This window comes from Kogia breviceps, chromosome 4 (genome assembly GCF_026419965.1).
Source record: "Kogia breviceps isolate mKogBre1 chromosome 4, mKogBre1 haplotype 1, whole genome shotgun sequence".
Taxonomy (NCBI): Eukaryota; Metazoa; Chordata; class Mammalia; order Artiodactyla; family Physeteridae; genus Kogia; species Kogia breviceps.
The window spans coordinates 178374713-178397363 of record NC_081313.1 but is presented as its reverse complement, the minus strand read 5'-3'; the positions used below and the strand labels follow the sequence as shown (position 1 = coordinate 178397363).

Here is a 22651-nt window from a genome sequence, read left to right as displayed (position 1 = left end):
AGTAAGATCACTCAGTGTCAGACTTCTCCAGATCCAAGCCTGGCAGCCTGCCATTCTAGACCAAGAAACCCAAGGACAGTTCCCCTTGGCTCCTCCAAGCCCTGTTAGGCCTGCTCCAGCCACTGTCATCTCTCCTCCTTGGGTCACAGGTACTGTCCACTTTGGTCCATGATGACACTTGGTGACAGATGCCTTCCACAATGTGGCTCTGGGATCTCAGTCCAGGCTTGTGCCTCTCAGTGCCTCAGTTTCCCCATCTGGAAAATGGGAATGCTGGGAGCCACTTTTGCTGTTTGTATTCATCTCAGGACTGGGAGGCCTCCAAAAAACAATGTGAAGGGCGAAAAGAGATAACAGGAAGAAAGGAAGGGAGGAGGGAAGAAAGGGAGGGAGGAAGGAAAGAAAACAGAAGGGAAGGGGCTTCCCTGGTGGTGCAGTGGTTGGGAGTCTGCCTGCCAATGCAGGGGACACGGGTTCGTGCCCCGGTCCGGGAGGATCCCGCATGCCGCCGAGCGGCTGGGCCCGTGGACCATGGCCACTGGGCCTGCGCGTCCGGAGCCTGTGCTCTGCAACAGGAGAGGCCACAGCGGTGAGAGGCCCGCTTACCACACAAAAAAAAGAAAGAAAACAGAAGGGGAAGGAAGGGAGGAAGGGGAAAACTTTGCACCCCTCCTCCAAGCCAATACCAAGGGACAGGTCCAACATTATTATTTCAGAACACACAGAAGCTGTTGAGGCTTAAGAAATGGGTGGTGATTTGCATGCGATTTGCATAGTTTGTTAAATGTCAAAAAGGCCTGAAAACGCTTTCTCCCACCCTCACCTCAGCCAAGATGTGGGAAACCCTCCCCCTTCCTCTATCAGGGACCTGCTCATGGGCTGCGGATCCCCCCTCAGTTCAAGGGTTGCCAGGGCAGCAGACTAGAGGGGGCAGGGCGACCTTGGATGCCCCATCTGTAAAATGGGCCATAATCATCACCACCACCACCGAGCCTCACACTTCACAGACTAGATAGAGTAAGTGGAGACCAGACAAGAACGTGGCACAGACCCCGGCATGTAGCGAGAGCCGAGGAATGGAGCTGGGGTGGCTATTAAAAGCCCCTCTTCCCTGCTGGGGGCAGGTCCCCCAGTGTTTGCATGGCCCACCGAGGCCAAAACCAGGCAGGAGCAGGGGCCTGGGCTGCCTGGCCCCAGGAAGACTGATGCCAGCCCCGGAGAGGCTCTTCCAAGGGGAAGTGAGAAAAGCCCTGCAGGCCTGGGGCCGTCCCCGTCCCTTGATGGACAAACGCACATCTGAGCAATACTCTCCCCACGGCCACGATTTATTAACCACCTGTCCCTGCTCTGGGCCCTGTGGCCAACACGACTCTTAATTAAAACATTATGTCTTCCCAGGCTCCTGAGCCTCTGCCTTGTGGTGCCAGCACCCAGAGCGCGAACGCGGCCCTCGAGGGCCCGCATGCCAGCATCCCCCCAACCCGAAGGGGTCTGCACGGCAGACCCGACGCCTCATGGCCTCAGATCAGAGATCTAACTGAGTCCCAACGTTCTACTTTTTTTTTTTTTTGGCTGCGCCACGCGGAATCTTAGTTCCCCGACCAGGGATCGAACCCCAGCAGTGGAAGTGCAGGGTCCTAACTTTTGGACCGCCATGGAATTCCCTACTCAGAGGGTCTTATACCCAGAATTCCTACAACACACTGCCTGGAAGAGCCTGGAGTAACCCCATGGTTACCGTCAATGTCTCAGTGCTCTGCCAGGCACAGCCACCGCCCCCCCCAAATCCCTGCCCACTTAACCAGAGCCCTTCAGACACAACCAGGAGACCCCGTGCAGGGGGCAAAGCGGTGGGATTGAATGGGAAGGACACCGCCACGGGGGTGGACATGGGTGCAACGTGGGGAGGGGTTTGGGTTTGGGGGAGGGGTGCAGTGTGACACTGGAGCGCTGGGAGAGGGCTGGGGTCCCCCAGTCTCCACCTTTAGTCATTTGAGATTTTATGAGTGTCTGGCCACACACCCGCCGCCCCCAGCCAAAGCTGTTCACAGTAGAGGAGGCTTGAGGGGGCCCAAAAGAGGACAAGGTGCTCACTGGCTGGGGAGGAGGGAATCTGAGAAGACTTCCTGGAGGAAGCTGGAATGCTGGGTGGACTGGAGCTGCAGAGAGGGGTGTGAAAGGTGCTTCAGGCTGGGGGCACAGCTTGGGTAGTGGCGTGGCAGAGAGAATATACCATGCAGGTGGGGGTGATGCCCCCCCCAAGCTCCTCTCCCCTCTGTGCTTTTCTTCATGTGACATCCTCTGGCTGCCTCCCAAGATGGCACGTGGTTCCCACTGCAGACTGGGCACTTGAAGCCCCAAGGCGGGAGCCACCTCCTCAGGATCACACAGCACAGCTGGAAGGCTGGCTGGCCCAGAGTAGCAACATCTTAGGTCAGTGTCAGGGATTGGGGCTCCATCAGGAATGTCCCAGGCAGTGGGCAGCAGCTGGGCAGGCCAGTGTTTCACCATCTATGCTGGAAGCCCAGAACCTTGGAACAGCAGGAGGGAGGGGATAAGACAATTTCAATCCAGGCCCCCTCACAGGGTGAAACACCAGCTCTCTGGCCACTTTTCCTTCTTCCCTTTTCCCTAACAGCCCCATGGACAGCAACACCTGCAGCCAGCTCCTCCTTTGAGATGGCCCTGGTGCCCTCCAGGAGGGGCAGGGATAGCCCTTAGCCTGTGTGGAGCTTGGCACTTGAAGCCACCTGGTGGCAGTCACAGGAATTGCAGGCAAAGAGTGCAATTAAACCAAACCTGCCAACCAAAGCCCACTCTTTGATTGTTAAGGAAGAGGGGTAAAAGAGCCCAGAGAGGAGGAGCAATTTGCCCAAGGGCACACAGCAATTCAGGGCAGCATTACTCAGGCCCATGTGTTAGTTCAAAGGTGAGAAGGTAAGGTCAGTGACCCTGCCCCAGGGGCCAGAAGCATATGGGTGTGGAGAAGGGTGATGGTCATCAGAGATGACTCTCTTCTCCTCTCTGAGCCTCAGTTTACCCATCTGTGGTCTCCACAATCTCTAAGGTCCCTTCTGTGTCCCAAATACTGGAGTGACTTACCCAGAGTGAGGTCAAGGCTCCCGGGAGATGTCCCCCGCCACCCCCAGCCCGTCCTTCAGCCAGCACCTCTGGTCCCCTCGGTCATGGCTCCACGTCCTCCAACACAGATTACCTGCAGGAGAGGGACAGAAAGATACAGGTTGCAGGCCCGTGCAGCCCTCACCTTGGCACGTAAGGCCTCCTGGTCTGCTCGGTGTCTGGCCAATGCATCTTGCTGCGTCTGCCCAGACTCGCCTCCACCCACGAGACCCTCTCTCTTGCTTCCAGGAAACACTAGAGCTCCAGGAAAATGTTCTGAGCATCCCCTTCTTCACCTCCAGAGATCATACATTCAACGAACATTTATTGAGCACCTACTATGTGCCAGACACTGAACTGGGGAAACAGCAGTGAATAGGATGGACAACAATGCCCTCACAGAGCTTACAGTCTAGTGGGGGAGATGGGGCAAAAAAAAAATTAGTAAAAATAATCAAGGAGGTATACAGAAAGATAAAGCTGGGGTAGGGTATGGTGTTGGTGGGATGCCATTTTAAACAGGTGGTCAGGGAAGATTACACTGAGGAGGTAGGATCTAAACAAAAGGCTGAAGGAGCTGAGGAAGGGAGGTGGAAAGCATTGCAGGCAGAGGGAACAGCAGTGCAAAGGCCCTGAGGTAGGACCATGCCTAGAGAGTCGGAGGAACAGCGAGCTGACTCTATCCTAGCTCAGCCTTCACCATCACTCACCATCACTAGACCTCTACCCTGGTCCCCCGATCCCCACCCCTAGCCCTCCCCGCCCCCTCCACAGTCTGTCTTCCCTGTATCAGCCAGAGGGCACCTGTGAGTACCTGAGTCAGGTCCTGCCCCTCCTCTGCCCACAGCCCTCCAGGGCTCTCACCTCCCTGAGGGTAAAAGCCCAAGGCCTCCCCACAGCCCACAAGGCCCTGCATGACCTGCCCTGTCCCCTCCCTGCCCTCCCCTCCTCCCTCTCTCCCCCTCACTCACTCTGCTCCAGACACACAGGCCTCCTCGCTGTTCCTCCAACACACCAGGCACGGTGCTGCCCCAGGGCCTTTGCACATTTTGTTTCCTCTTCCTGGAATACCCTCCTGCCCACTCTTGTTCTCTCTGTTTAATCAGCTCCTTCACATTGTACTGTGAAATGTCACCTTCTCTGACAGACCTCCCCTGGCCACTGTTGTAGGGTAGCAACACCTCCATCACTCTCAACCTTCCTGCATCTTTCCACAGCACTTATTACAAACTGACATTCGAACATATGTTTATCTGGTTCCTTGTCTGTCTCTCCCACTGGACTGACTGTGGGTTCCATGAGGGTAGGCCTGGTCTGTCTGGGTCCCTGCTGGGTTCCAGTGCCGCCCAGCACATGACCCGGCACACAGTAGGCACCCAATAAATGCGTATTGTATATTGAATATTGATTGTGTAGACGTCTGTGGACCGTCCAGCTGCTAGGCTTTATTTGGCCACTGCCAGGAACACCCTCTCCCAGCCCCAAGTGAGACCCTCCCACCACATCTTGAGCCTCCAGGACTGGCATCTGAGGCTCCTGCTCTCCAAATGTCACCCGGACTTGGTGGACCAAGCCTCTAGGGGCCCAGCGAGCCTGACCCCCATGAACTCCAGGGTTACACAGACAGCTCCAGTCCCTCCCCCACCCAGCGCCTCCATCCCAGGCTCTGGGACCAGCCCCTGCCCATCTCCACCATCCCACCAAGCACCAGCCTCCACCGTTTCCCAAAGCTGCCCTAGGGCTCTACATGTGCTGTTCCCACAGCCCAGCTGACTTCTCTGCAGACCCCTCCTTGGGCTGGGAGACCCACTCCTCTCGGGTCACGTTGGCCAGGGGACCCCTTTGGATACCCCAGGCGGCCAGGTCAGAGTGTGGACAGCAAGGGTCAGGATGGGATTGTGGGGAAGGCAGAGGTAGTGGGGGAGATGGATGAACAGAAAAGGAAGAGAGACACACACACAGAGAAAAACAGCAGAGACAGAAATGGACAGAGACGCAGAGAGACAGAGAGATAGAGAGAGACAGAGACAGAAAGAAGGAAAGGAAAGGAAACAAACAGGGACACTGTCACAGAGAGAGGGGGAGACAGGAGACAAAGACAGATCGTGAAAAAGACCAGCGAGGCTGGAGAGAGGCAGACAGAGAGAGAGAAAAGAAGAAAGCCTGCAGGGGAATCGAGCCAGGCTCCTGGCCTTTCTCAGTGCCGGGCTCTCTCCAAGGAGTCCACAAGGACGAGAAGGACCCCGAGTCCACCCTTCTGCAACCATCCCATGCACTCCACCCTGACCCCAGCTAGGCCCTCCTGGCCTCCCCCCAGCCCTGACTCACTTCCCACCCCACCGGGGACGTCAGCCAGGCACTGCTGTGCTCCGCCGTCTCTCCCCCCACCCCCCGCATTCCCCATCCAGGACCCCAGCCAGGCCCTCCTGTGCCCCCCAGGCCCCGCCCATCCTGACCCACCTCCCACCCCACCGGGGACGCCAGCCAGGCCCTCCTGTGTCCCGCCGTCTCCCCCTCAGCCCTGACTCACCCCTCACTGGGGACCCCAGCCAGGGCCCCCTATCCCCCCCCGACCCCAGGCCCCCGATCCCAGGTCGCCCCCAGTCCCCGCCCCCGGCCACCTGGGGTCGCTGACGAGCAGCAGCACCGAGCCGTCCTGCAGGCGCACGTCGCGCACGGTCTGGTGGTCGTCCAGCCGCCGCGCGTTGTAGTAGAAGGTGCGCTTCCAGGAGCTCACGCCCTGGCCCACGAGCTGGGCGCGCAGGTCGCTGAGCGTGTCCCGCGGCCGCACCGTGAGCGGCAGCAGCAGCGCCTCGTCCGCTAGGTGCACCTGGATGTGGTAGCGCTTCCAGCGCGACAGGCCCCGCCGCAGCCCTTCCATGGCCCCCGCCGGACGCTCGGACCCGGCCCGGGCCCTCGGACCCGGCCCGGGCCCCGCGCGCGCCCTCCGCACCCGCCCAACCGGCCCGGCCGCCCGCGCCCGCCGCGCCCGCGCCCGCGCCCGCGCCCAGACAGCCCGGGCACGCCCAGCTCGCAGACTGGAGGCCCCACGAGGGCGGGGCGCGGCGGGTGGACCCGCAGGACCCTAGCCCCCACCCGCAGACGCCCCTTAGTTTACGTCGACCTGTATTAAGTGCCTACTGCGAGCCAGGCGGATGGAGGCGCCCCGGGTGAACCGGGACGAAACGCACGAAAAGGAGCCGCATCATAAAGATAAATATGTAAATGCACAGTGCATCCGATCGTGGGAAGTGCCAGGGAGGGACCAGAAGAGGAAGAGAGCTCGAGACTGGCCGGCTATTTTAGGGATCAAGGTCAAGGGAGGCCTCTCTGTGGAGGTGGCATTTGAATGGAGATCTGAAGGAGGAATGAGCCAACCACGCAAAGAGTCATGATCAAGAGTACTTACTGCAGGCTGAGATGGGACCAGCCTGTGCAAAAGTCCTGGGGCAGGATGGAGCCTGCCTGTTGGAGGAACAGTGAGGAGGCCTGTGTGGCTGGACCATAGTGACCGAGGGGGAGACAGGGAGGAGGGGGGTCAGGGAGGGGACAGGGCAGGTCATGCAGGACCTTGTGGGCCACGGGGAGGACCTGGGCTTTTATCCCGAGGGAGGTGGGAGCCCTGGAAGGAAGTGTCTGAGGTTTGTATTTGTCACTCACATATTTGACTCTCATTTACTCCCTTATTTCCTTCAAGACATATTCAACCAGTACTTATTCTGTGTCTGGGCTGGGCTGGGCAATGCTGGGCACCGGAGAAACCCCAACCTAGGGCCCTGCCCTCAAGGGTCACCCAGTTGAGGGTGAAGGACACAGAGCTGGACACAGACACTCCCAGTCCTATGTGGTCAGGGTTTGAGTAGTAGGAGAGACCCCAGGCTGGGAAAGGCCAGTAGGGGGGAGATGGTCTTCCAGATGAGTAGACATTGGAGCCCTGGGGCTTTGACAGATGAGTAGAAGTTCAACACTCCCACCAAGGAGGTACCTGTCCATGATCACCAACTATATAGTTCACTGTGTGCCTAGTGGGGAGAAGCAAGAGTCAAGGCTTGTGGCCAGTGACAGTCAGGGGAGGCTTGTATGCTGTCCTCCCTTCCCCCTTGCAACCCCTTTCTCAGGCCCTGCCAGCCTCTCCAGTCTTTCTTATCTAAGCACCCTCTTCCTGAAAGCCTTCCTTGACTGCTGCCTGCCCCTCTCCACAGCCATACCTACCAGGACAGGACTGACCAGTTCTGGGTATCCAGAATGTTGACTTGACCTCAGAGATTCAGTCTGTACTTAGAAGCTAGTTATGATGGAGCCCAGTAGGAGGAACTCCTCCTCCAGCAGTGGCCAAGAGTAGGGGAGGGAGGCTGAGGCCAGAACAGGGCAGTGGGCAGATGGAGGGCTCTAATTCCATCCCTGACCCTTGGAAGTTCCTCAGGAAGGAACTTAACCTCCCTGGGCCTCAATATCACCATCTGTCCAATGGGGTGTTATGAGGAATAAATTACTGCACATGAGCGCTTAGAAATGTTCCTGAAGCATAGTCGCTGGCTAATTGGCTACGTTGAGAGTCAAGTGCAATTGAAAAGCAAATAAAAACAAAAGTAGCAAACAGGAAAAAAAAGAAAACACAGGCTAAGTGACAGATGGCCTTCTAGGTACATGATTTTAAAAAAAAATAATAAAAGCTTCCCTTAATTCTCACATGACACTATTATCTCCCATTTTACAGATGAGTAAAGTGAAGTTCAGAGAGAGTGACTTCCCTGAGGATACACAGTGAAAAATGGCAGAGCCAGGATTTGAAGGCTAGCCACCTGGTTTCAGTCATCATGCTATTGTGCACTTACTACACAGCTTCTTAGACAACCATCAGATTTCAGATGGAGATTTTAAAGGTGGCTAAGAGCAAAATTAATTTCAGGTGGATCACCCACCAACCAAGCAAAAAAAAAAAAAAAAAAAAGAGAGAAAGAGAGAGAGAGAGAAACAATTAAACTACTAGAAGAAAACGTGGAAGTTAAAAATAATAATAATCCCAGTGTGTTGAAGCATGACATGACACCTTTAATGATTTAAAAGATTAATAACTGACTACAGGACTTCCCTGGTGGCACAGTAGTGAAGGATCCACCTGCCAATGCAGAGGACACGGGTTCGAGCCCTGGTCCAGGAAGATCCCACATGGCGCAGAGCAACTAAGCCCGTGCGCCACAACTACTGAGCCTGCGCTCTAGAGCTTGCGAGCCACAACTACTGAAGCCCGTGCACCTAGAGCCCATGCTCTGCAACAAGAGAAGCCATGGCAATGAGAAGCCCGCACACCACAATGAAGAGCAGCCCCCGCTCCCCACAACTAGAGAAAGCCCGCGCGCAGCAATGAAGACCCAACACAGCCAAAAATAAATAAATAAAATAAATAAATTTTTTTTAAAAAGTTTAATAACTGACTACAGGACATCCCTGGTGGCGCAGTGGTTAAGAATCCGCCTGCCAATGCAGGGGACACGGGTTTGAGCCCTGGTCCGGGAAGATCCCACATGCTGCGGAGCAACAAAGCCCGTGCACCACAACTACTGAGCCCGTGTGCCACAACTACTGAAGCCCGTGCGCCTAGAGCCCGTGCTCCGCAACGAGAGAAGCCACCACAATGAGAAGCCTACACACCGCAATGAAGAGTAGCCCCCGCTCGCCAGAACTAGAGAAAGCCTGCACACAGCAACGAAGACCCAATGCCGCCAAAATTAAATAAATAAATAAATAAAATTTTTAAAAAAGATTAATAACTGACTACATACAAATGTAAAATTCCTATACATACACAAACACACACAAATACTAGAAGGTCAATCGACAAAGGAAAACTTTTCCAAGACATGATAGACAAAAGACTGATTTCCTTAATATGTAAACATCTTCCAGGTTTCAATAAGGGCCAACAATTCAATAGAAAAAGAGGCAAAGGACATGAACAGTTTCTGAAAAGGAAATACAAATGTCTTCCAAGCATATGAAAGGGAGTTCATTGTCACTCATGGTAAGGTCAATATAAAATAAAACTACCATGAAATACTTTTTAAAAATCTATCAGGTTGCTAAGGATGAAAAAGTTTGATAATTCACCATGTTGCTGGGGTTTGGGGAAAAGAGCAATATTATGCATTGGGGTTTGGAGTGTGAAATGGCGTAATCTCTCTGATAATAGCTATGGAAATGAGAAGTCGCTATATCCCTTCTGGGACTCTACCCAGGTGCCCAAGGATGGATTACAGCACAACACACACGCTGAGCAATTTACATGTAATCCACAAGGAAAGCTGAGGCTGATCTCACTGAACAAAGGAGGGAAACTGAGGCCCAGAGAAGGGACAGAATGAGGGTCCAGGCTGGTGTACACTGTCTCAGGGAGAGTGGGCCGGCTGGCTCTACCTGTGGCACTGGGTCACCACGGTCCCAGCCACCTCCCTTGTCAGGCTAAGCTCCAGGTTTCAGGCAACACACCTGCTGGTGTTTAAAACAGGTCAGAGCAAGACCCAGAGATGCTCGGCTTTACCATATGGAGGCCAAGCCAGCCACGCTGAGCTCTGTGAGTGCTGGGTACCAGTTCCAATTAATTCTGACTTTCTTATTAAGCCGTTAGGAAAAGCCAGGTGGCTCCGGGCGGTAGGCCCTCTGCCTGGGCCGCTGGATTAGAGGGATCATGGTTTCTGCCTCGAGACACTGTATTATCTGTCACGGGCGATTATGGAAGACCCAAGCTCGGTGAATCTCTGAGTTCTGGAACCCGGGAGGATCAGAATCATGGGATCTCCAAAATCGTGGACTCCCAGAATCTTGGAATGCCTGGCATTCTAGATCCTCAAAACAGTCTCCCCTCCTCCTGAACGTTTTAGAATCCTAGAGGGAATTCCCTGGTGGTCCAGTGGTTAGGACTCAGCACCTTTACTGTCAGGGCCCAGGTTCGATCCCTGATCAGGGAACTAAGATCCCCCAAGCCATGCAGCATGGCCAAAACAACAACAAAAACAAAAACAACAAAAAAACAAAAAACAGAACCCTAGAGCAGGGGTCCTGAATGGCATTCAAAACATCACTTCTGGCTGTCTTGCAGAGAAAAGAATGCATGGATCGTCAGAGGCAGAGGCATATGTGTGGATGGGGGCCTGCATCCCAGCAATACTGCAGGCAGATAGGAAGGGAGGGTCGGTGCTGTGCTAACTCGCCCCTATCTGTGACATATCCACTGAACTTGGCATTGCCAAATTCTCGAATCACAAATAGCCTCTTGTGACACAGGCTTCTTACCTAGACTTGTCCCCTTGGATCAGAGGTCTCTCAAACTGGAAGCCCAGGGACTGAATGTGTTTTTGTTTTTTTTTTTTTTTTTTTCTGGGGCTGGGGGCCCACATAATGTTTACAAGAAGAACTTGTGAATGAGTTTTTCCATATAAGGAGCTCCATTTGATACAGTGCAATACTACTCAGCCATCAAAAAAAAAAAAAAAAAGAATGAAATAATGCCATTTGCAGCAACATGGATGCAACTAGAAATTATCATACTAAGTGAAGTGAAAGACAAATACCATATGACATCACTTGTATGTGGAATCTAAAATATGCCACAAATGAACTTATCTACACAACAGAAACCGACTCACAGACATAGGGAACAGACTTGTGGTTGGCAAGGGGTGGGGGGATGGGGGAGAGATGGAGTGGGAGTTTGGGGTTAGCAGATGCAGACTATTATATATAGAATGGATAAACAACAAGGTCCTACTGTATAGCACAGGGAACTATGTTCAATATCCTGGGATAAACCATAATGGAAAAGAATATAAAGAAGAATGTATATATGCGTATAAGTGAGTCACTTCGCTGTACAGCAGAAATTAACACAACATTGTAAATCAACTATACATCAATTTAAAAAATTTTTTTTAAAAGACGCTCCAGGGCTTCCCTGGTGGCGCAGAGGTTGAGAGTCCGCCTGCCGATGCAGGGGACACGGGTTCGTGCCCCGGTCCGGGAAGATCCCACATGCCGCGGAGCGGCTGGGCCGGTGAGCCATGGCCGCTGAGCCTGCGCGTCCGGAGCCTGTGCTCCGCAACGGGAGAGGCCACAACAGTGAGAGGCCCGCGTACTGCAAAAAAAATAAAAAAATAAAAAGACGCTCCATTGGGCCCCCAATCCAAGTGGCATCTGTGGACCCTCCACGATAGGGATGTGAATTCCCTATAACCCTAGGTCCAACTCACTCCTTGAGTGAGTTTGCTCTCCCTAGACAGTGATAGTACTAACTTTATATCCTCCTTTTAAGATCAAGAAAGTAAGTCCCAGGAGCATCTGTTTGCCAAGGTCCCCCACCTCCCAGGGAGAAGCTGAAAAGGCTTTGGAAGAAGCGAATGGACATCCCATCAAGCTTTGCAAATAGTTATCCCATGGGGTCCCTGCCACCAATCCTGTGAGGTCTGTACTTGCTATCCCATTTCTCAGATGACAACACTGAGTCTTGGAGAGGGAAATCACTTTCTCAAAGCCACACCTGAAAGTAGAGCCCCTGGAACATGGCAGGAGTGAGTTAATGGAAAGGCTCAGGGTGCCTCTCTGTCTGGAGGTGGTGCAAAAAGGAAAACGTGGTGCTCGGGGGTGGCTTTGGGAAGGGTGTGGAGAGGAGACTGGATTTCCATTTAATGGCAATGAGGAGCCATGGGAGTGTTTGAAGCAAGGAAGTGGCATAATCTAATTTATATGTTAGAAATGTCCCTAACAGGACTTCCCTGGTGGTCCAGTGGTTAAGACTCCGTGCTTCCAGTGAAGGGGGCACGGGTTCGATCCCTGGTCAGGGAAGTTTCACATGCTGTGCTGTGTGGCCAAAAAAAAAAAAAAAAGGAAAAGAAATGTCCCTGAGAGTGCTGAATCCAGTTCAGAAGATGGATACATTTTCTCAGCTCAGGATCTGAGAAGGGCTTTGTCTCAGGTCAAAATGCTCTCTTCCTAGCTACTATTTCTTGGACCCATCTGTCCCCCTCCACTGGGTTTTCATAAGGAATTCATTGCTAGGATGTCTGGCAAATGAGGATTCATGGTGGTCCCTGTTGATAAACTGTGTTATTCCAGTTTAGCTCTATTAGAAACAAAGGCTATTTGCCACTAACATTTTTAAAGTGGCATCCTTCATATATAAAGAGTTGTGAGAAATAAATAAGAATAGAGACATGCAAAGAACATGGATGCCACTCTGAACACACAAAAGACATAGATGGGAAATTGTAAAAAAAAAAACCAAGGCGAAACAAAAAAAAGATGAAGACTCTTACATGAAAAAGTGTTTAACCACTCTAGAATTCTCACTATAATAGTCAAAAAAGATATCTGATCATATTAGATTCTGTGAGGCTACAAGGCAATTGACATTCACCTCTGTTACTGTGTAGGTTAGTACTATCTTTCTGGAAGGTAAGATGGCAAAATTATCAAAAGCAAATTGATGGATAGTAACTAATTATCATGACTCACCATTGTTGAGTGACAAATGAACTTCATTTTCCCCACTAGAACAGAAAGTCCGCTAAGGCAGGCATCCTTGTCTGTTTTGTTCACTGCTGAGTCCCTGGTGTTTCGGACAGCAACTGGCTTTGATTTATATACCCAGCATGATCTAATCTTCTCATTTTTCTGTACAGTGAAGTTTGAGAACCAGTGGACTAGACCAAAAGGGAAGTTTGTGTGGAGGCAGATATCTGAGTATCCACTTATTTGGGTCTTTAAGACAACGCTCAGATACCTAGTGGTGAGTGGAGAGTTCTCAGGGGCTCCCACTGACCCATGGGTTAATGGATGTGTTGGTAGTTAAAAGGATCAAAAGAGGGCTTCCCTGGTGGCGCAGTGGTTGAGAGCCCACCTGCCGATGCAGGGGACACGGGTTCATGCCCCGGTCCGGGAAGATCCCACATGTCGCGGAGTGGCTGGGCCTGTGAGCCATGGCCGCTGAGCCTGCGCGTCCAGAGCCTGTGCTCTGCAACGGGAGAGGCCACGACAGTGAGAGGCCCGCGTACCGCAAAAAAAAAAAAAGGATCAAAAGAGATGATTTCTGATACTTACTAAGTCCTTAGGCTGTGTGCCAGGCAGTGTTTGAAGAGCTTTACAAACCTCAATTCACTTAATCACTTCACAGCAATGCTATGAGGCTGGTATTAATTTCAGGCCCATTTCACAGATGAGGAAACTGAGTCCACAGCATGAAAGCAGCACAAAGTAGGTGCTTGGGTTTAGCAGAAACTAAATCTTGCTCAGTCAGCTCCATGAACACACATCCTTGTTGCTACAGGGAGCACCTCCTCTGGCATCCCATTAGAGACTCTGGACACCAGTAAGTCTCCATAAATATTTTGGTTCTCAAATTTCTTGGGTGACTCCGTGCAGAGCTGCCAGGGAAGGTGAGCGGAGAAGAGAGTGTCAGGTTTCTGAGATGCCCACAGCCCCTCACACACACACACACAAACACCACACAACTTGAGACAAAACAAGACACACACAGAGACCGGCTAGATACACACCCCAAGACACACACACACACACACACACACACACACACACACGACCAATGCAAACACACTCCAAGACAAACACAGATACGCACAGGAGACATGCACAGAGCCTTGGCGGGGGGTGGTCAGGTTATGGGGGCTGTGGACACCCTCGATCCCTGCGGAAGCCCCTAGTTCAGCCTCCACCTCCGTCTCCACTCTGGGGACCAGGGCCTCCCGCTAAGGCGACAGTGGAGCAATAGAGGAACCGCAGGCAGGGAGAAAGGGACTCGGGCTGAAGGAAGGGCCAGGCAGGGACGGCTGCGGTGCAGCGCGTGGCTCTCTGGCGCCACCCGGTGGGCACAGGGGGCATAGCAGCCCCCGCGGCTCAACATCTCTGCGGGTCTCTGGGTCCGGGGGTATCCATCGGTGTCAGCTTTATCTCTCTCTGCGTCTGTGTGTCTCTCTTTCTCTGTGTTTCAGTCTCTGTCTCTCTTCTCTGTGCGTTGCTGCCTCTTATTCCTTCTGTGTCTGTCTCTCTACAGCTCTGTTTCTTTTGTATCTCCCCATCTCTTTTTCTCCCTCTCTCTCCCACTCTTCCCCCCACCTCTTTGTCTATAAATGAGCTACCCCCCCATTAGCCACATCCCCTGTGCCCTGTCTCCCCATGGCATCTTGGCACTTCCTGCCATCCATGACTCAGTCTAGGTGGAGAGTGACGACCAACATCACCAGCTTTGTAGCCTGCCTGCTCCTACTTCCTATATTCTGGTCCTTGAGGAGGGGACCCCATGCCTGCAGGCTGCACGGGGTTCCCCTGCTGTTATCTTTGTCCAGATAACCTGGCCATGAGCTCACCTTCCACAGGGCTGGCGGCTGCTGGCTCCCCAGAGGCAGAAAGTGCTGGTTGCATGGGGGGTGGGGGGCAGGGACAGTGAATATTTGGACCCCCAAGCAAGGCAGGGTCCAGGGAGAGACAGTGACGGACACCCTTGAACCCTGCTGAAACATGTCATGGCCTGTGGGCTGGTGGCCTGATCCCTGACCTGCCCAGGACTTCGGAGACCACTATGGCCCCAAGTCACCCACAATTCTACTTGCTGAGTTCCTCCAAGGTGCTGCACCTGTTCCTTCCTGGGGGCTCCTGCACATTCTGTTCCCTCTCCTGGAATGCCCTTCCAGTCACCTCCTTCAGGAAGCCAGGCTCACTCCACCTCCTGCTTTAAACCCTCCCTTGGGCTCCAAAGAGCAGATCTGTCTCAGTCATGGTCACTGCTGTGTCCCTGGCACAGAACCTGACACACAGGAAATGCCTTTGGCTCTAAACAGATAAGCTCTCTTGAGCCCAGCTCTCCCATCTTGCCCTGCTGGGGGTGTGGGCCTTGGCCTAATGGGCTGCTTGCCACTCTGTGCCCTGTTTGCCCAAGGACGGGGTGAGGGGACTTTTTCTGGGTCACCTGTGAAACCTGCCCTGATGGGTCTCATTTCAGCCGAGTCTGTAAATCGTTGGTCCACCACGGCTGGCAGCATCCAGGCGGAGGAAGCTTCAGTGCGTTTTACGAGCCTCCCCACGGGGGGGCCAACGTGAGGTTTCTGTGGCTGAGTATGTGGGGCGCCCGGCAGTTTCAAGGCTGGTTGGCATGAGGTGGGTCTGACTGCAGGATTGGAAGCAGCTGCGAGGCCCCCTCAGCGGCTGCTGGCACTTAACCCCGCAGCGTGCAGCTTTGCAGAGGCCCAAACAGCGCCTCTTGTTTGAAAAACTGTTAATGCAACATTATAGATCACATCTGTGGTGGGAATTGGGGGCCGATCCGACCCCTTCCCCAAGTCTGCAAGGAGGCGCAAGACCCCAGATCAGACCTGGCTCTTCTAGGAGAATGAACTGCAACCACAATCATTGGCTGAGCACCCACTAGATGCTGGGTATTGTGCAAAGCACTTTACATTTTATTTATTTATTTGCTGGCCATGTCCCGCAGCGTGTGGGGTCTTAGTTCCCTGACCAGGGATCGAGCCCGTGGCCCCTGCAGTGAAGTGCGGAGTCTTAACCACTGGACCACGAGGGAAGTCCCGCAAAGCGCTTTAAATGCATCGTCTCCTTGTGTCCTCAGAAATCCCCCTGTCCATCTTACAATGAGAAAACTCAGGTGTTCAAAGTAACTGACTCGAAGTCATCCAGGTGGTGAAGGGCTGAGCTGGGATTATTTATTCTCCAGCCTGGCTTGGTCTCACATAAGTCACCTGGCCCGCATGGGGGCCTCCCCCAACAGGCCCGCGGTGAAGATCCCCCGGAAACCTCTTCTCAACAGTCAGCATCCCAGGAGTGACTGCAGGAAGGGCCTGAATCAGATCAGTAGATCAGAGTTGGGGGCTGGTAACCTGCATTTTAAACAAGGACCTCCTGGGGAATTCCCTGGTGGTCCAGTGGTTAGGACTTTAGCGCTTTCACTGCCAGGGCAATCCCTGGTCAGGGAGCTAAGATCCCACAAGTCACGTGGCACGGCCAAAAAAAATTTTTTTAATTAAAAATAAATAAACAAGCACCTCCCTCCACCCCCAGGTAACTCTTGCTAGAGGTGTTCCTTGGTCCTTCCTCAGGAACAGCAGCCTTACTACTGCCTATTTCCCAACTTTTGCAGTGCTCCTTCTTAATCTCAGCAGGGATCGTCTGCCACCTGGTGTTTACTGAACACACTACAAGATCTGGTGTTCCCATCAGACATTCTAAACTAGGGGAATTTTCTGCCAGGCCCCGTAAGACCCAAGAGGCCAGACGAGGAATAAAGTGTTCTGAAAACTTGAAGATACAGAATTTTTGTGTTCTTTCTCTTTTTCTCCTTTCCACAGATTCAATAAGCATTTACTATGTGTTGTCTACCACATTCCAGGCGTATTAACCATGTCTTGATTTTCTGGTTTTTGATGCTTTGACAACTGGGGCCTCACCCACCCTGGAGGGACAGCTCCCCCCCCAGGGCCAGCTAATTCCCAGAGACAGCAAACTAGTCCCCCTAGAGTGACTTTCACATGCAAACCAGCCAATCCAGAGCTCACACCTCAACTCCCCCCCTCCCACTCTCGGGGGTGCCCCAATCCCAAGCCTGCTTATCCTCGTGTCACCTGTTCCTTCCCATGGAAACCACAGTAAAGGCCCTGGGGTCCAGGGACTTCCCTGGTGGTCCAGCAGTTAAGACTCTGCTCTCCCAATGCAGGGGGACTGGGTTTGATCCCTGGTCAGGGAACCAGCTCCCTCATGCTACAAGCAAGACCTGGTACAGCCAAATAAATAAATAAATGTATTTTTTAAAAGGCTCTGGTCTACATTTTCCCTCCCCTCTGACTCACTCTGGTGCTTCTCTGTGTGTGGCCCTGCCTGGCATGGATTGCCCTCCCCCCCTCCTCTTGGGGAATGTAACAAAAAAAAAAGTTTTCGATAGCAGTCCTCTCTTGATCTGTTGTCCTCACTACACCTGTGTAACAATAAAATCGATGTTTTGAAACTCCAGGCACTGGAGAGACAGCTGAGAACGCGGGAGAATGAATGCCTGCCCCAGTGACGCGTACATTCCAGGGGAGGGTGCGGACAACATGCTATGAGGACAGGCTGGTGTGACAATGATGAGGTAGGAGGGGAGTGGTCAGGGGGACCCCTGGAGGAGGAGGTAGGATCTGAGCCCCAGCCTGCAAGATGAGAAAGAGCCGTCAGCCATGGCCACACCCACACCACCCTGTGCTTAACTCACTGGACCCTGGTTCACTCATCGTCCTGGAAGTTCTGTGAAAGGGGAAGTAGCTCAGGTCCCCCAGTGCTTTGTGCAGTAGTACAGTGTGGCCTCTGCTGTGTCTATTTGCCCCCAGAGGCAAACATGGGGAGGCTGCGTCTGATGTGGATTTGAGGACGTGCAGTAACAAACCCAGCAGCCTCCTGGGTGCCCACCTTTCTGGGAGTGAATTGGGGGCCTTGGTACTGCTTTAACCTTCCCTGGGGCCATTACCCAGCCTGGTTATGGGTCTGACAGTATCAGGGACACATTAAGTCACCCCGGGGGTCCACTCTAAAGGTCAGGCGCACACGCAAATTAACGTAGACCCGGATCTCCGGGTCCAGCTCGCTCACTGCTGCTCAAAGCAATTGTCACTTTACCACCAACACGTGACCTCGGTCTGGGGCTCCCTGCGTCCTGGGGTGGCCAAGAAGAAGGGACCTGTGAGGAGGCTCAGATTCTCTCAGGCTCTGAGCCTGCATCTCTGCTTGGCCTTCCCAGGAATGGACTCTGCTTCCCAGAGAAGCTGTGACTGGGCGGGCCTGGGGTTTCCGGTGCTGTGTGATGTCTCTGTGGCCACAGGTAACCGAAGTCTCACTTGGCCAGTAGTCACACCAGTGACCCACCGCAGATTCGGTCACACTCCAGTGGGCTGGGCAAAATAACGCCCCCTTCTCCCCAAAAATGTTCTCAGTCGAGAACCTTTCCCAACTGTGGTCATGTTGCAGGAAGGGGGACCCCTTCCAGGGCCCCAGAGTGGGCTCTTGTCTAACTCGGAAACGAATTGTCCGAGGAGACACACACGTGCTGACAAAGCAAAAGACTTTATTGGGAAGGGGCGCCTGGGCGGAGAGCAGCAGGGTAAGGGAACCCGGGAGAACTGCTCTGCCACGCGGCTCCCAGTCTCAGGTTTTATGGTAATGAGGTTAGTTCCCGTTTTGTCTCTGGCCCATCATCTTGCTTGGCCCGTGTTTGGTCCGACTCATGGTCCTTCCTGGTGGCACGTGCATCTCTCAGCCAAGATGGATTCCGGCGAGAAGGATTCTGGGTGGTTGGTGGGGTGTATTATGGGCTGGTGCCTCCTCCCTCCTTTTGGCCCCTCCTGAATTCTCCCGGTTAGTTTTCAGAGGCGGCACCACGTTCCTAACTGGACCCCCTGTTGTGAGACAGTTCGGGGCGAGTGGGTCTAGCCAAGGTGGGTGGTTTCGGCCAACAGCTCCCTAACAGTCAGAGGGAGATGTGACTCTGGAAAAGGGATCAGAAAGATGCGCTCTTCGTCCTGAAGATGGAGGAAGGGGCCCGGAGGCAAGGAATGGGGGCGGCTTCGAGAAGCTGGAAAAGGCAGGGAATCAGATTGCTCTCCTAGAGCCTCCATAAGGAACCAGCCCTGCAGACACCTTGGAGGTCTTCTGGCCTCCAGAACTGTGAGATAAGAAGTTTGTGTGAATTTGTTACGGCAGCCAGAGGAAACACACACCCAATCCTCTCGCAGATATTGTGTGAAACTCTCAAACCCCACTGACCCAATGAGGCCTCCAGCTCACAAGGCTGGACCTGACCTGGTCACCCATCACATCTGCCTGGGGCGGAGGCATCATGCCCAGTTGAGAAATGAGAACTCTGAGGGCTCAGAGTGGGTAAGTCACTTTCCCAAGGACACACAGCTGATGAAGGAAGAAGAGCTAGGATGCGAACCCACCGTTCACATCCTGTGAACCGTGTGACCCAAGTAGGGATTGGTCTAACCTCTGGAGGATGGGGGTGGGGCAGCACTGGGAGAACTCGGTATACCGAGACCCTGCCCCTCAACCTGCAAACCAGTTAAAAAGCACCACATCCCCATCAACTGACACCTTTGTGGCTGTACTTTAAAAAACTCGAAAGTCCTTTTTAGACCCTTGCATTTGAACTTATTTAACTAAGATTTAACGCGTGCAATTTGAGGCTGGCAATCACCATGCAGGGTTGGGAATTCCTGCATAGTGAGAAAATTTAACCTAGGAGCTGTTTTGAAATGTAATGAAATCTTTACGAATACAAAATTTAGCAGCTGATGAAGCTGACACACTTTTTTGTAAATGTGGAGACATTTGATAAGGTATTCATTCTGATGTTGCAGTTTTCTCTTTGTATTTTTGGAGCGGATCGTTTCTTACCTCTTCCTCCCCAGGCCTCAAAACATCTTACAGGTCTCCCGGAAAGCACGAGCACCCCAGGCCCTCTTCCTGCAGGCCTCCCAGGGCCTATCAACAGGTATTGAGCGCTTACTGTATGCCAGGAGCAATTCTGAGCTTTTTTATGTACATCAGCTAATTTAATCTTTGCAAAGACTCTCTATGGTAAATACTATCATTATTTCCAGTTACGGAAGCCAAACCAGGGAGGAACTATTAACTCCCCGTGGGCAGACAGGTGGGTTGGATTCCAAGCCGTCTCCCGAGGCTACTCCAGTGGCTCTCACTCCTATGACACCGAACAGCCCCCACCTCAACCTTTAAAACATTTTAAAAATTGTGGCAAAACACACGTAACATAAAAATTTGCCATTTTATACATGCACCCCTATGTTCCTTCACAGCAGCACAATTCACGATAGCCAAGACATGGAAACTACCTAAATGCCCATCGACAAGAGGAATGGCTGAAGAAGATGTGGTACATATATACACAAAGGAGTATTACTCAGACATAAAAAAGAATGAAATAATGCCATCTGCAGCAACAACATGGATGGACCTAGAGACTATCACACTAAGTGAAGTAAGTCAGAAGAAGAAAGACAAAGATATCACTTATATGTGGAATCTAAAATATGCCACAAGTGAACCTATCTGCGAAACAGAAACAGACTCACAGACGTAGAGAACAGACTGGTGGTTGCCAAGGGGAGGAGGGGTAGGTTGAGAGTTGGGGTTAGCAGATGGAAACTAGTATATATAGCATGGGTAAACAACAAGGTCCTACTGCATCGTACAGGGACGATACTCAATAGCCTGTGACAAACCATCATGGAAAAGAATATGAAAAGGAATATATATATATATATGTATAACTGAATCACTTTGCTGTACAGCAGAAATAAACACAGTATTGTAAGTCAACTATACTTCAATAACATTTTTTAGAAAATGTATCATCTTAGCCATTTTTAAGTGCACAGCTCAGTGACATTTAAGCACATTCACACTATCCTGCAACCATCCCCACCATCCGTCTCCAGAACTTTCTCATCTCCCCAAACTGAAACTCTGTCCCCACTGAACACTGACTCCCCATCCCCTCCCCCAGCCCCCACCATCCACCTGCTGTCTCTGTGGATGTGACTCCTCTAGGGACCTCCTATGAATGGAATCAGACAGTATTTGCCCTTGTGTCTGGCTTCTCTCACTGAGCATCATGTCAAGGTTCATCCCTGTTGTAGCAGGTGTCAGAATCTCCTTCCTCTTGAAGGCCAATATTCCACCGTATGGTTGGACCACAATTTGTTTATCCATACTACTACACACCCATTAGGATGGCTATTATTTAAAAAAACAAACACACCCAGAAAACAGGTGTTGGTGAAGTTGTAGAGACACTTGGAACCCTCGTGCAGGGCTGGTGGGAATGTGAGATGGGTCAGCCGCTGTGGAAAACAGCCTGGTGGTTCCTCAAAAGTTAAACGGAGAATTACCATATAAGCCAGGAATTTCACTGCCAGGTATACACCCAGGAGACGAGAAAACAGCTGTGCAAAGACCTACAGGCACACTTGACTTTATAGCAGCATGATTCATAGGAGCCAAAAGGTGGAAACCACCCAAGTGTCCATTAGCAGATACTTTTTATAACAAGTCTTTCCTTCCACCTCCCTTTTCTCTCCTGAAATAAAAATCTGAATATTACCCAATGACATACAGTTAAAAAAAACAAACAAACCAGCAACCCAACCATATGATGCTCTATCAGATACAAGCAGAAGAAATAAAAAGAAAATAATGTCTGATAAGTGCTAATGTAGCCTGTCAATGCTGGGGCACAAGCCCCGGTTATACCGGCTCATCTCAGACAGAAGCAGCAGGGGAGGTGTTCAGACCCCGCAGGTCTGTTCACAGAAACGGTGAACAACTCTTGGTAAGGTTCTGGACTAAATGACAAGCCGTTTTCCCTCAATTCATCCAGAAGTTGCACTCCTGAAAAATCTGTATGTATGAAAACTGTAAACTGTGTCCCCCTCCAAATTCACATGTCGAGGTCCTGGCCCCCAGGACCTTGGGATGTGACTGTATTTGAAGACAAGGCCTGTACAGAGGTAATCGATTAAGTTCAAATGAGGTCAGTAGGGTGGGCCCTAAATCCAGTCTGAAATTCAGACGCAGACACACACACAGGGAGAAGGCTAGAGACGGGGTGAAGGATTTACAAGTCAAGGATGCCAAACACTGCCACCAGAGTTTGGGAGAGGACCTGGAACAGATCCCCCTCCCTACCCTCCCCCGCCCTCCAGCCTCAGAAGGAACCAGCCCTGCTGACACCTGATCAAGCACTCCTGGCCTCCGGAACTGGGAGAGAATATAAATTTCCCTTGTTTATATCACCCAGTCTGTCGTGCCAACTTACGACAGCCTTGGCCAATCAATGTGGCCCTATGTATCCATGTAAAACAGAGACCGGTGTTAGGCCCAGCTAATGAGGAAAGGGCTTGTCTCTCCCCACAGGCTGTCCAGTGGGACTGGCCCGCACTCTCCATGCTTCCCGGGGTCCCCTCGGGCCAGCGGGCGGCAGTGCCCTGGTCAAGTCCTGGCTCTGCACTTCAGGACTTGCTCCTACCTTGTGACAAGATCTGACAACCGGTCTCACCCTCGACCCCAAGTCGAATCTGGCTTCTCTTGGCCAACTTGAGACACCCGAACTCCAATTTCTAGACTAGCTTGCGGGGTGGGGAGATGAAGCTCTCCACGCAGGAGGAAACATGCCACACTGGCCCCGACTGCACCATGAAGACGTCGTCCTGTCAACCTGTCATTGGAAAATGACCCTAGAAGCCCCTGCAGTGAAGGAAGCGCATGAGGTGTTTATTTGGGCAATTCAAGCAGACAGGACTCGAGGGCCAGGGCCGGCCTTCCTCCGGCAAGCTGGGCAGGGTTTTCAGACTGCTCTTTTCAAACTAAACACCCCGGCAGGAACACAGGGGACTCCAGGAGAATTGGCAATTGTTCTGGGGCCTGTGGGGTGGCTGTCCTAGTTAAGGAGGGGAGGGAGGGAGGCAATCAG

The 22651-nt window shown here is 52.3% G+C and overlaps 2 protein-coding genes across 2 annotated transcripts in view; both read right to left on the bottom strand.

Moving 5' to 3' along the window:
* Positions 1-1304: 1304 nt before the first annotated feature.
* Positions 1305-6062, bottom strand: TINCR (TINCR ubiquitin domain containing). The gene is made up of 3 exons (XM_059059888.2): positions 5742-6062; positions 3103-3214; positions 1305-2531 (listed from the first exon to the last, which is right to left on the bottom strand). The coding sequence occupies exons 1-2, from the start codon at positions 5999-6001 to the stop codon at positions 3211-3213; spliced, it is 264 nt and encodes an 87-aa protein (XP_058915871.1). The 5' UTR covers positions 6002-6062; the 3' UTR covers positions 1305-2531; positions 3103-3210.
* Positions 6063-18203: 12141 nt separating this feature from the next.
* SAFB2 (scaffold attachment factor B2) overlaps positions 18204-22651 on the bottom strand; it is a 39674-nt gene continuing 35226 nt past the window's right edge. Inside the window, exon 19 of the mRNA XM_059059886.2 lies at positions 18204-18820. Within this exon, the coding sequence (XP_058915869.1) occupies positions 18748-18820 (73 nt within the window). The 3' untranslated portion in view covers positions 18204-18747. The remainder of the gene's footprint in view (positions 18821-22651) is intronic.

Bases quoted from the DNA above. Each gene is read 5' to 3' on its own strand.
- TINCR (XM_059059888.2), bottom strand. From the start codon at position 6,001: ATGGAAGGGCTGCGGCGGGGCCTGTCGCGCTGGAAGCGCTACCACATC.